The 12232-nt window shown below is 49.4% G+C and overlaps 1 protein-coding gene across 1 annotated transcript in view; it reads left to right on the top strand.

Moving 5' to 3' along the window:
* PAPPA (pappalysin 1) overlaps positions 1-12232 on the top strand; it is a 256176-nt gene that overhangs the window by 169345 nt on the left and 74599 nt on the right. Inside the window, exons 11-13 of the mRNA XM_081237665.1 lie at positions 3023-3136; positions 4086-4221; positions 6224-6437. Of these exons, the coding sequence (XP_081093791.1) occupies positions 3023-3136; positions 4086-4221; positions 6224-6437 (464 nt within the window). The remainder of the gene's footprint in view (positions 1-3022; positions 3137-4085; positions 4222-6223; positions 6438-12232) is intronic.

Below are 12232 nucleotides of genomic sequence, written 5' to 3'. Positions count from 1 at the left end.
TCTGGTGCTGATAGAGCTGACAAGATAAGAGGAAACTGTGTTTTAAGTAGCGAGAGGGCTTTGTTCAAGTCCCAGACTTCTCTGACTGTGAATGCTGTAGATGCAGAGATAAGCCCCCTGCTCTAGCACTCCAGAGATGTGCTCCACCACTCTCTGCTGGGGGACAGGCAGCTAAGAACACAAGGGGAAAGAATTCCAAAATGCTACATGTCAAATTGCTGGCCTGGATTTCAAATGCCATAGATAGTTTATGCAACGTCTCGCACTGTTGTAAAAATGTAACACAATCCACTGGCAGAGCTGCATGAGCTCAGTCTTAGTTGTTTTCGAGAAAAAATAAATAAACTTGAAAAACGTCTTCCAGCCCATTAAAGTGGCTTGTTTTACCCATAGTCTCCTCGGTATTAGGCTTCTAGAGATGTGAGTAACCGAAGCCGACACCTAATTCCTGGCCAGTGAGATGGCTGATTCTTGGCACTTTTACTCTCCTTAGGACGTTACCTGTGACGTTCAGGAAACTAATGCTGTATTCCCAGGACCCACTGACACCTTGGGAAGGGGGGAGGGAAACTTTGGCAATGAACAAGTTTCAGTACTTTTCAATGTTTTTAAAGCAGGGAAGCTCTCATGAAACATTACAAGGCAGCTTGATATATAAAACAGTTGAGTGAAGATGCTCTGGTTGAAACAGTGGAGCAGAAGCTAAGTACATCTTCTCACATCCTGACCCTCAGACTGACACCTCCAAGCAACCCTAGGAATCCATAGGCAACACCTTGAAAACCTATGACCCAATCCAACATTCAGATGTGAAAGGTAAACCGAGGTCCACAGAGCGGAGATAACTAGTCCACAATCACACATCAAATTGTGAGGGAGTTTGAACCAGAACCAAGTCTCTAATCCAGCTCACCATTGCAGAACTTCCCAGGTGACAAAGAAACTTTTCTTCTTCTATTTGAGGTTTCAAGAATAAACTGAAGGTGTTAACTTTAAGGGAAATTGAGTAAAGCATATATAGAGCTCTTGGTATTACCTTTGCGAGTTTCCTGTAAATATAAAATTACTCCAAAACAAAAAGTTTATTTAAAAAAAAAGCATTGCATCTTCCAAGTGTGGATTACAGTGCAGCCATGTGTTTCAGCTTGACTTTGATAAGTGAATTTGACGTGTAACTTTTCCATGCTAGTTTTAATTCTTCTACACTCATGTATATGAATCCCTGGTTATAGTCTCGCTTTGCATGATTTTTCTTTTTTCTTTTTTTTTTTTTTTTTTTTTTGCGGTACGCGGGCCTCTCACTGCTGTGGCCTCTTCCATTGCGGAGCACAGGCTCCGGACTTGCAGGCTCCGCGGCCGTGGCTCACGGGCGCAGCTGCTCCGCGGCATGCGGGATCCTCCCAGACCGGGGCACGAACCCGTGTCCCCTGCATCAGCAGGTGGACTCTCAACCACTGCGCCACCAGGGAAGCCCTGTGTGATTTTTATAGAGTCATAATGCACTTACACCTTGTTCTTTTTTAGTCACTCAATGTTATGCTTTTGCAATCTCCCCATGTTGAGATGTATGAACTCACAAATAGGGCTTCCGTGTTGCTTGGCCAGGGTCCGTACTGAACCAGGTGTTACATATTGTTAGGATCATTGCTACATTTGAATCCCATTCAGTCCTCTTAATATTCTTTTGCTTACAGAATCCTATCATATGAATATATCATATTTTATTCATCCCTTCTTCAACAGGTGAACATATAAACTCTCCCTAATCTTTTGCTACTATAGATACGGCTGGAATGGATAGTCTTGATCCTTGTATATATATATTTTTTTCCCTTTCTTTTTGTTTGTTTTACATGTGTATGTTTGTTTTACATGATTGAGATTAGATTATCTCCCTTTTTTTCATAGCTTATAAGACCTTAGAGTTCTTTAGGTTGGCCTTACTTTTTAGATCCGTAGCCTGAGACCCACAGGTGTGGAATGACAGGCCCAAATTCCCGGGGAAGATTGGAGAGACGAGCCACATTAGAGGTCCAAGGAAAAGCTCTAATTTGGGATGACCTTCTGCAAAAAGTCTGACCAATTTCAAGAACATCTCAGCTGTTCCTCTCCTTTTCCATCATAGCTCTTTTCTAGTCTACAATTTATAGTAATGTATGCATATGTGATTACTTGATGAATGTCTGTACACACTGTCACTCTAAGCTCCGTAGCATCTGACCCGTCTGCCGTCTTGTCCCAGAGTGCTCGGCAAATAGCAGTTACTCAATAAATGTTATTGGAATGAATGATTGAACCAATGGAATGAAATGACATTTGGATACACAAGATACTCCTCAGTTTGAGCAATACTACGTGTCTATACATGCTTCGTGTTTCTTTTAATACCATTTGATATATCTGTCATTGAGAATGAATGTGTGTGTGTATGTGCAAATCTATACAAATGGTAGAGCTGATTTTCTTTGGGGAAAGCAAATACTCACATTGTCATAAGTCTTTGTTCTGTCATTAATATAGCTCTGAGCACAATTTACGGATTTGCTCTAAAGTGGTCTGCTTGGTATTCAAGAGGCTGTGAGATCCAAGCCCTCAGGCCTGCCTTTGATGCCACTTTCCCCAAGCTCTGTTATACCAGGCAGCTTGTCACTAATCATTCTGGGCTTCTGCTTTCCTCTGAGCCCTTGCTTCTGTTCCCTGCGTGTGCAATGCCCTTCCTTTCGTAGCTACCCTATTCTTCCAGACCCAACTCAAATGTCAACTCTTCCAGGACTTGTCCCCACGAGAATGTCTCTGACATCTCTACCACCAAAACGTGTTATCTGTCCTTTCCTTAATAACATTGAAGATTTTCTCTTCTACATTAGAATGTGAGCTCCTGGAGTAGACTCTTGTCAGTTCATCCCTATTTCTTCCTGCAGTGTCAAGAACAAACTAGGTGGATAGTAAAGTTTTGTCGAGTTGAATTTAACTCAACCTCTGAGACCCCCTAAAACATTTGTTCCCCTTTATCTTCTTCCAGGTGTGTCGAACCAAGGTGATAGATCTCAGTGAAGGCATTTCCCAGCATGCCTGGTACCCTTGCACCATCAGCTACCCGTACTCCCAGCTGGCTCAGACCACTTTCTGGCTCCGGGTAAGTCAAAGCTTTCAGAGCCTTAGATTCTCCAGCAGTGGCCCCCAGGAGGCACTGCCTCCTGTGACCCTTTCTCAAGATGGTTTTGTCTCCCCACTGAGGGTGTTAATTGTAAGGACAGAGAAGAAAACACTTAGCAGCGGGATGCTTCCTGGAATGGAATCCCTTAATTGCTCATGGGATGCATTCATTCACTCTTATTTTGGCCAAGAGTTTAGATACCATTTATCTGCCTGGAAGACCATCATTGTTCAAGGCCTTTTAAATTGCCTTCTCCTTGAAGTTTTCGCTGACCCCCACAGAGAGAAGGGACTGTCCTTTCCCTTCTAGTCCTCTACGTGTGGTCATCTCTTGGATGGCTCTTGTCAAGTGCCATGGTATTCCATAGCTGTCTATGGGCCTATCTTCCTGACTGTGGATTGTGATTGTTTCAAGTTTTGATTTGTGTGTTACTGACCAACATTGAACTCCACTGTCCATAGAAATGCAAGGGCATATATCTTATTTACCTTTGTCTCGTGGGCGCGTAGTACAGAGGTTAGTTAGCACGGAGAAGTGATGAATAATAATAAGTACCATTTTGCATGGTTTTAATGTATGCCAGACCCCTTATTATCAGTATCTTACTGGAGCCTCCCAGCCGTCCTGTGATGTAGCTATTGACGTATCCATGACTTGGAGGTGAGGGAACTTAGGCCCAGAGCAGCACAGCCACCAGTGGACGTCACACAGCCTGGAAAGCGCAGAGCCAACGTTAGAACAATCTCTGACCTCAGAGCCTGAGCTCTTCACTCTGAGGTTTCACTGCCCACCTGTTCCCATCATGGGACCGTGATAAGTAGTCCAGCTCCTGAAATGGAAGATTCTCCTCAAAAGCCCCGCCCTGTGGCTGCCTCTGCACCGCGTGCCTGGCTGCACAAGTGAGCCTCCTATGTTGTCTGCATTTCAGGCGTACTTTTCTCAGCCAATGGTTGCTGCAGCTGTCATTGTCCACCTGGTGACCGATGGGACCTATTATGGGGATCAAAAGCAGGAAACCATCAGCGTCCAGCTGCTTGATACCAAAGACCAGAGCCACGATCTAGGTGAGCGTTGCCCTCAGGTGCGGCGTGCTCTCGGTACCTGCTTCTGCATGTGCCTGCGGGTGGTTGTAAGAATCGGCTGAGGATGAGTTCTTTCCTCCCCTTTCCTCTTTCCTGCTTCTCTATTTGCCATTTTGGTTGCCTTCAAATCAGGATGTGTTTGTGTATCCAGAGAAGCCTGAATCTGACAGGTATGGGCATCAGGGGTTCATGTCCAAGCCCTCCTTTCAATAGCTCCCTTCTACCCAGCGCCTTTACCCTCAGGCACCCCATGAGATCCTCAAAAGACCCTGGGAAGGAGACTGAGTAAAGGTTCTTTCCCATTATGTGTGTCATCACCCGAGACCCAAAGAGAGGCATTGAGAGGCCCCGGGCCGCATGGGAGGAGCCAGCAGGAGAGCCGGGGAGCCAGGTTTTCAGAATCATCGCCTGCTGCTCTTTACCCTATAGCCGTGGTGTCCATGATAGTAAACAAGCCGTTACTTGAGACGTTGTGACCCGTGCAGAGCACAACACCCAGCGCTCAGGAAGTCCCATCACCCCCTCCCACACTTCCCAGACACCCTGCCCCGTCTACCTCTGGGCAGCCAGGCCAGGAGTTTGGAATTCCAAGCCAGTGCTGAAGTCCAGGCTTCAAAGCTGTGCCCGCACCATTCCACAGGGAGCTCATTTCAAAGACCCGTAGGAAGCAAGCATGCAAGGGGTCACTTCAGGGTCAAGCAGAAGCCAAGGCAGGAGGAAGGGTTTTGTTTTGTTTTTATGTTTACTTATTTGGTTAGTTTTCAAGGCAAGGGGGAACACGTTAATAAGCAAGAAGAAGAAAACCCTTCTGGATTTATCTGGATTCCTGGGAAATGTCCCTAAGTGAGAAGCAAATATTTTCATAGCTGTCCTGGCATCACAAAGGGCTCTGCGGAGAAACTTTCAGAGGAGTGGGGAAGAGTCACGTTCCAGCGAAGGTCCTGAGACCCTGCTAGTTGATGCCTGGGGTGTCCACATGTCCCTCCCCACTGGGTCTCCTGTCCTGTGTCCTCAGCATCCTGGCACCCCTTGCAGAGGCTCTGCAGCTCTAAGACAGTAGACCACAGAAGGGGACCTGCTGGACTGGGAGCCTCATGTCCCAAAAGATCAGGCCTCCCAGGACACGGTTAGGATCATCCCATTCTTTAGGTACAGGCACTGAGTGAGTGCGTGTTAGGGCTTCGGTGGATTCACATAGTAAAGAAATGGCTAAGCCAAAAATTGAACTGATGTCCATCAAACACCAAGGCCAGCTTCAGTTTTACTGAACTCCAACCCACCCTGTCATTCCCTTCCCTCCCCTTCTGATGTACCTTTTCTCCCTGTCCCTCTCCCTCCCCACTTCCTTTTTGAAGCCTGGGGACTTCTAGAAAGAACTGAGAGCTTCTGAGTGAAGCAAGTTTGGACTTTCCTTGGACTTTATATGGCTTGCTTTTCTGTTTCCCTCTGGACAGCCACCTCCTGGTCACGATTCTCTGTCTCCTCTTTGCAGAAGGGGTACAGAGGTCCTTACCTCACAAGAGCTGCTCCCAGATTCCTAGATTAAAAACGAGGGTCGGCTTTTTACCCCGGGAATGACTTACTTCTGTGAATTATTTCCATCATTTATATGACAGACCGGGAAGGCAGCCTGAACACTAGCAACTCAGACCAGCAAGCCCTCATGCAATGTGGGAGGGAAGTGAGGGCCAGTGGTGCTTGGCCAAGGGGTGGCCATTTGGGGGGAGGGGGAGGGGCTGTGAGCCCTAGGGGAAGGGAAAGCTTAGGGGGCAGTGAGGCAAGGGGATTGGAAAGATTTGGAACCAAGAGAAAAAGGCAGACAAAGAAACTTTCAATCAAACTCAAAATCCCCACTGGCCACCCAATGGTGCTTTTGTGCAGTGACATGAAAGGGTCTGGGGGCTTCGGGAAGGGCCCGTTGGGGAGGGCGTGACTGGCCGTGAGTAATGAGCCTGGCCCCTCGGCCCTCTGTCTCCCCTGACAGGCCTCCATGTTCTGAGCTGCAGGAACAATCCCCTGATTATCCCTGTGGTCCACGACCTCAGCCAGCCCTTCTACCACAGCCAGGCGGTACGTGTGAGCTTCAGTTCACCCTTGGTCGCCATCTCGGGGGTGGCCCTCCGTTCCTTCGACAACTTTGACCCCGTCACCCTGAGCAGCTGCCAGAGAGGGGAGACCTACAGCTCTGCCGAGCAGAGGTAAGACACCCTGGGTCGGCTCGCCCTGGGCCGTTTTGTAGCCAAGTGGAGAAGAAGGGATTCTGGAACCGGGCAGCCATATGTGTTGCAGTAAAAAGTCTGTGTGTTTCTCCCTTCCCTACCCTCTGGCCTCTGGTCAACCCTGCCTTTGGGCTCGGGAGGCCCACACGTCTCTGAATTCCAGGGGTGAGGGAGGGCAGCAGGAACATGTTGTGGAAAGAAGCCCTCCTTCACCTGGCTCGCGGTCCCGGAGCTGACGGTGGCCCGCAGGATGACCTGGGGACATCGCTTTCCCTCTCTGGGCCTCAGCATCCTCGTTTGAATGAAGAGAGGAGAGGTGGTTTAGCTCTCTTTCAGCTCTGAAATACTGGAATGTGTTCTGCTTCCTAAGTAGCACAGGCAAGCGTCATAATCATAACCCTCCTACATTTAGGGGGATGCCGGGGGACTACTATTTGCTTCATGCCACTGCACTGTATATTTCAGGGTTGGGTTAAACCTCTATGTCTTCCCCACACCTAGCTCCTGAGAGATTCTCCCCGTGGTCTCGGGTGTGTGTGTGTGTGGGTGTGTGTGTGTGTGTGTGCGTGTGTGTGGGTGTGGGTGTGTGGGTGGGTGGTACACGGGCCTCTCACTGCTGTGGCCTCTCCTGTTGTGGAGCACAGGCTCCGGACGCACAGGCTCAGCGGCCATGGCTCACGGGCCCAGCCGCTCCGTGGCATAGGATCCTCCTGGACCGGGGCACGAACCCGTGTCCCCTGCATCGGCAGGCGGACTTCCAACCACTGCGCCACCAGGGAAGCCCGTCGGCGTCTGTCTTTTAACTGCATGACATTGCTCCATCAGTACCTTTGATCTGGCATCTGTTCACGCACCTAGTTTGGAGCTAAGAGAGGATGCTGTTTCCTAGAAAGAATATGAGCTTTAATGATACTCGTACCTGGGTTTGAATCTGCCCCTCCTGACTGTGTCCTTGGACCAGGCACTTCACTTCTCTGAGTCTCAGTTGTCTGTTTTGGAATAAAAACGGGTGATAATATCTACCCCATAGGGTGGTCGTGAGGATTACATGGTGCACTGCAGGCAGAAGTGCTCTTACGAACTATTAAGCACTGTGCAAAGATAATGTATTGACAGAGAGTATCTATCACCACTTTCTGATGCGATGGTGGTGCTTTTCTGCACAGAATTCTGCATAAAGTTCTTAGAGCTGAGCTGGGAGAAGCCTCGGAGCTCATCTGATACATCCGCAGTGTCCAAACTTCCATGTTACCCTCTGGGTTTTCACAACCGGAAGGACTGGTTCAGGGTCCCACATCATCTCTGACATTTGTTTAAAGAGTTGGGGTCTCTGTGGGCTCCCCCCCGAGCGAGGCCCTCTGAAAGGTAATTCAGCCCTGACCTGTATACCTGGGAGCAGGAGAGGAGAGAGGAGTGGGGAGGGGGACCCCAGCCTTTCCCACACCCCTGCTACCACAGAGGACACGAAAGGTGGTTGCAAAACCCACATTGTTTTGCACCCACTGTCTCTAGCTTCTGTTGTGCAAAGTCTGTCGCAATCCTTCAGAGGCAAAAGAGCTCCTTAAATATCACTCGTTGTTGTATTTCACCCTGAGAGGGCTTTTTCATCCCTGGCTCGCCAGGCTGTAAAAGTAAGTTAATTCTCAGAACCCAGGGAAACAGTGTCGACGGAAAATGCAAATCCATCAGACCTTCTCTGCAATGCCTTCTCATCCTCAGCCAGCCACCCAGACCATCCCCGAGTTCACTGAGCCCAGCACTGGCTTCTCTGAATCCTTAATTAGCAGTTCCCGTGCCCGAAGTAAACAGTAAGACGTGTCTAACCTTGGAAGCAAGTCCGTCGATAAGTATGTGCTGAGTTCTTTGCCCTGCTGTGGAAAACCACTGAACTGGGGCGGAACGTTCCAGCCCCTCCTCGTCTCTGGGCTTCAGTCTCCCCGCGTGTGAAATAACGACGGCGATGGATCTGTGTTCTCTGTGGTTCCTTTCAGTTCGAACAGTCTGTGATTCTCAAGAACTAGGAGGGATGAGAGGGAAGAGGAAGGGACCCACATTGGCTTCATGATCACCCCTGTCCAGTGAGGTATGGACAGAGGGAGCGTGTCAAGGCCATCCAGGCAATGGGAGGTAAAATCCCACTTTGTCTGCCTCTAAGAGCCACACCCTGCCCACCAGGACCAGGCACATCCAGGAGAGAAAGGGATTTTTCCTGGCTGTTCACTGGTGAGCATTCAGTCAGTGAGATTGAGTTAAGTGATGGAGATGCAGCCATCTTGGGATTATCAAAGTCTATGTGTTCTCCTTCCAAGGGGCTCTGGAATTACATATTATATATATTGTTTTGTCCTGACGCTAACCTGATCCCTGAAAGCTGCGAGGCTGGAAGAGATTCTTTGGTTCTGTGTCCTCATTGGAGGATGGGAAACCGAAGGTCCAGGTGGAGGAAGTGTTTCCCAGCATCGCCCAGTGGGTTAGGATGCAGAACCCAATGGCATTGGAATCCAGTTCTCAGGACTTGCAGGTCAAATCTCTTCCCTCCCCATCAGAGGTGTCAAAACAGAGCTGTGTCCCGGAGGCCAGACTAGGCCACCAACAACTTGTGTTTGTTTGTTTGGCCCTCATTCGGCCTCTTCTTTAATTAGTTGTAGCATTTAACTATCAGAAGAGTAAGTATTGAATACCACAGTTCTTCCTCCTCTTAAACACATCAGAGGATTTGGAAACACCAGGCCCTCGGTCCCGCTTGGCAATGTGGGATGGGAGAACCTGCTCTGGCCGGCAGGTGGCCTCCCATTGGCCACTCCTCTCTCGGCTCACCTGGCCCTTCGAATGGTCAGCCGGACCCGCAGCTGCTGACTTCGCCTCCCAGGGCTGCACCCACCACATCACCGGCTCGCTTCTAGAACTGCAAGGTAGAAGAGCCTTTTAGGGTCCCTTCCCTCAGGAGCCTCGTTGCTGGGCAGGAAAACGAGTCTTATCTTGATCATTCTCTCAGCCTCGCTTCTCTAGCGATCCTGAAGCTGGTGTGCCAAGAGTAGTTTTCCCTTCGTTTTCCAGTGTCGAGCGTGCTGTCTTTCTGGCTGTCCCCATGTGAGCAGCTCAGAAGGATTTATAAACAATCTGCCTGTTATTATCTCCACAGCCCATGGCATGATTGCAGCTAAGCAGCCACAGAAGTTAAGCCGTGGGTCAGCAGACAGAGCCAGGAGAGGAGCCCTCACCAGCCCTTTAACCTCTGGCCTTCTCTATCCCGGGGTTGAGGGGTACATACTGTCCCCCGTTATGCACGACTGGGGGCCCTTTCAGTTGACCGCGGGGGCAGCAGTTGGAGGGCTGACTGTGGGATCACTTAAGGACCTACCTCTACATGGAACTTGAGTCTCTAAGTAAATGAATTAAATATATATAAGAAGAAAAGAAAATTCCTAAGTATCTGATGATCTCTGCATGGGGAGAAGGGGGTGTTTCCACCTTCACCCAGGTTGTGAGAATTTTTGGGGTAAAATTTACCTGGGTTCCTTCCCCCACTGGCATCAGCCACTTTCCTCCCTTCTGAGGAATGTCTTCTTTTTTCCCCTTCTTTTGTTATTTTTAGTGACAGCCCATCACTGGTATGAAATCCTCCCCCCACTTTTTTTTAATGAAGGCAGAGCCTCTTGTTTTGTTTTGTTTTCCTTGTTTTGATTTTTGTTTTTGTGTTTCAGAAATGACAGAGCTGCGTCAGGGAGTTATCTGGGAGGGGCGGTTGGGGTAATGTTTATCATTTTTGGACAATGTGTTCACACAACCCTTTCCAGCTAACGGGACAGCAAAGGGAAGAGCAGGGACTTAGGGACAGACAGGCAGATCTGTGCTGGAATCCTGTCCACGCCGAGTGCCTTTGGACAAGCAATTTAAACTCGCTCAGTCTTAATCTCTTCTTTTCAAAAATGGGAACAGTAACACTACCTCATAGGGTTACGGTGAGGATGCAGAGAAGATAATGAAGGTAAAACACAGCTGCCGATACCTGTTACTCGTAATTCCTTTTCCCCTTTCCTTCGTGTTCCTGTAGGCCAGGTTTAGACAAATGTGCTGAAAAAGCAGGGACTCCACATTCCCTAACGTGTGTTCTGGAGGACACTAGTCCTAAGAAACATGCCGCGAAGAAAGGCTATCCGAGCTTGGAAAACGATGCGCACACGAGTCCCTTCTGAAAACCCACCATGTGCAGTAGAACGTTCAAGGTTCTGAGAAGTCCTGCAGTGAAGAAAACTGACTGGTCTCATTGACCCAAAGCTGCCCTCCCCGTTAGAGCATAGATCTGTTTGGTCAGGTAACTCATCTGACCAGTGAATGTTTTCCTTCATAGTAGAAAGAGCCAGAGGAGAGAGGTCGCCTTCTCGTGGAGCGTCATAGCTGCTAAAGCATTTCTCATGCCTTGACCTTTCAGCTCTGCAAACACGCTGAGCTCCAACCCGTGCTGGACCTTTGCACATGCCCTTCCTCTGCCTGGAATTCCTTCTGCCCCAAACCATTTTTTTTGGCGGTACGCGGGCCCCTCACTGTTGTGGCCTCTCCTGTTGCGGAGCACAGGCTCCGGACGCACAGGCTCAGTGACCATGGCTCACGGGCCCAGCCGCTCCACAGCATGTGGGATCTGCCCGGACCGGGGCACGAACCCGTGTTCCCTGCATCGGCAGGCGGACTCTCAACCACTGCACCACCAGGGAAGCCCTGCCCCAAACCTTTGTATGGCTAATCCCTTCATCTCATGCAGGTCTTAGTTCAGGTGTCCCCGAGGAGGCTTCCCCTGACCCTTCTGTGCGTGGTGCCCTCCCCACCCCTCCCCTAACAGTCACCCTCTATAAAGTCACCTGGGTTTAGTGCCCTTACAATATGCATCACTATCTAAAACAAGCTTATCGATTACTTTTTTGGGGCACATGTCCTCCCTCCTCAAATACACACGGTGACAGGACTCTTCCACGGTAGCCCTAGTGTTTAGAACAGTGTCTGCTGCACAGCGAGAGCCCCAGGCAAGTGTGTTGAATGGATGAGCCAGTGGCTCACATGTCCCCTGGTTTTGACAGTCTTGAGAGGTGGATCGTTTTATCACCTCCACTTGACAGAGGAGGAAACTGAGGCTCAGGGTGTTACATAACTTTCCAAGATCAAACAACTGATAAAGGGCAAGGTGGGGCTCCCAGATTTGCCCACTTGCTAAGCCGTAGGTTCTTTCCATTCTAGGAAACCAAGTTTTCCAGTTTATCCTTTTCCTACAAAGAAGAACCTTAATAAGCACAGAAGGAGGGAGGGTGCTGTTTTTATCTTAATGGCCCCGTAGCCCAGAGAAGCCCAGAGCCATTGTCTTTCAAAAAGGGTTCCCAGAGCCCCCCTGGTGGTCATCAGATGGGAGCCCAGGGACCTCCTGGGAGTGCAGAGCGAGAATGGCCAAACTGTAAGGTAAAGGTCAGAAGACTGGCTTGGAAGCTGGTAGCTTACAGAGTAAATCTATTTAAATTGGAACCATGTGGCTCTTTCCCCCAGCGCTTACACAACGTGAACAGATGCATTGTTTGGTGTCAAAGACCCTGCGTTGACTCCACAGCTACAGTCTCCACATGGAGCCCCGCAGAGGCTGTCAGGGGCAGGAAAAAGGGCGGAGAATCAGAACAGCTCAGCAAGTGTCACTTAATCCCACTCACCCTGCATTTCTGAAAGGGGGGGAGCGGTATGTGGAGACTACAGAGCTCACATCGGTGCGGGTCTGAGACCTGAAGCTAAGGCTTGCC

The sequence above is a fragment of the Mesoplodon bidens genome (genome assembly GCF_964165515.1).
Source record: "Mesoplodon bidens genome assembly, chromosome: 6".
In the NCBI taxonomy this organism is placed as follows: Eukaryota; Metazoa; Chordata; class Mammalia; order Artiodactyla; family Ziphiidae; genus Mesoplodon; species Mesoplodon bidens.
The sequence above is the reverse complement of the archived record's forward strand: the minus strand, read 5'-3'. Positions and strand labels throughout refer to the sequence as shown.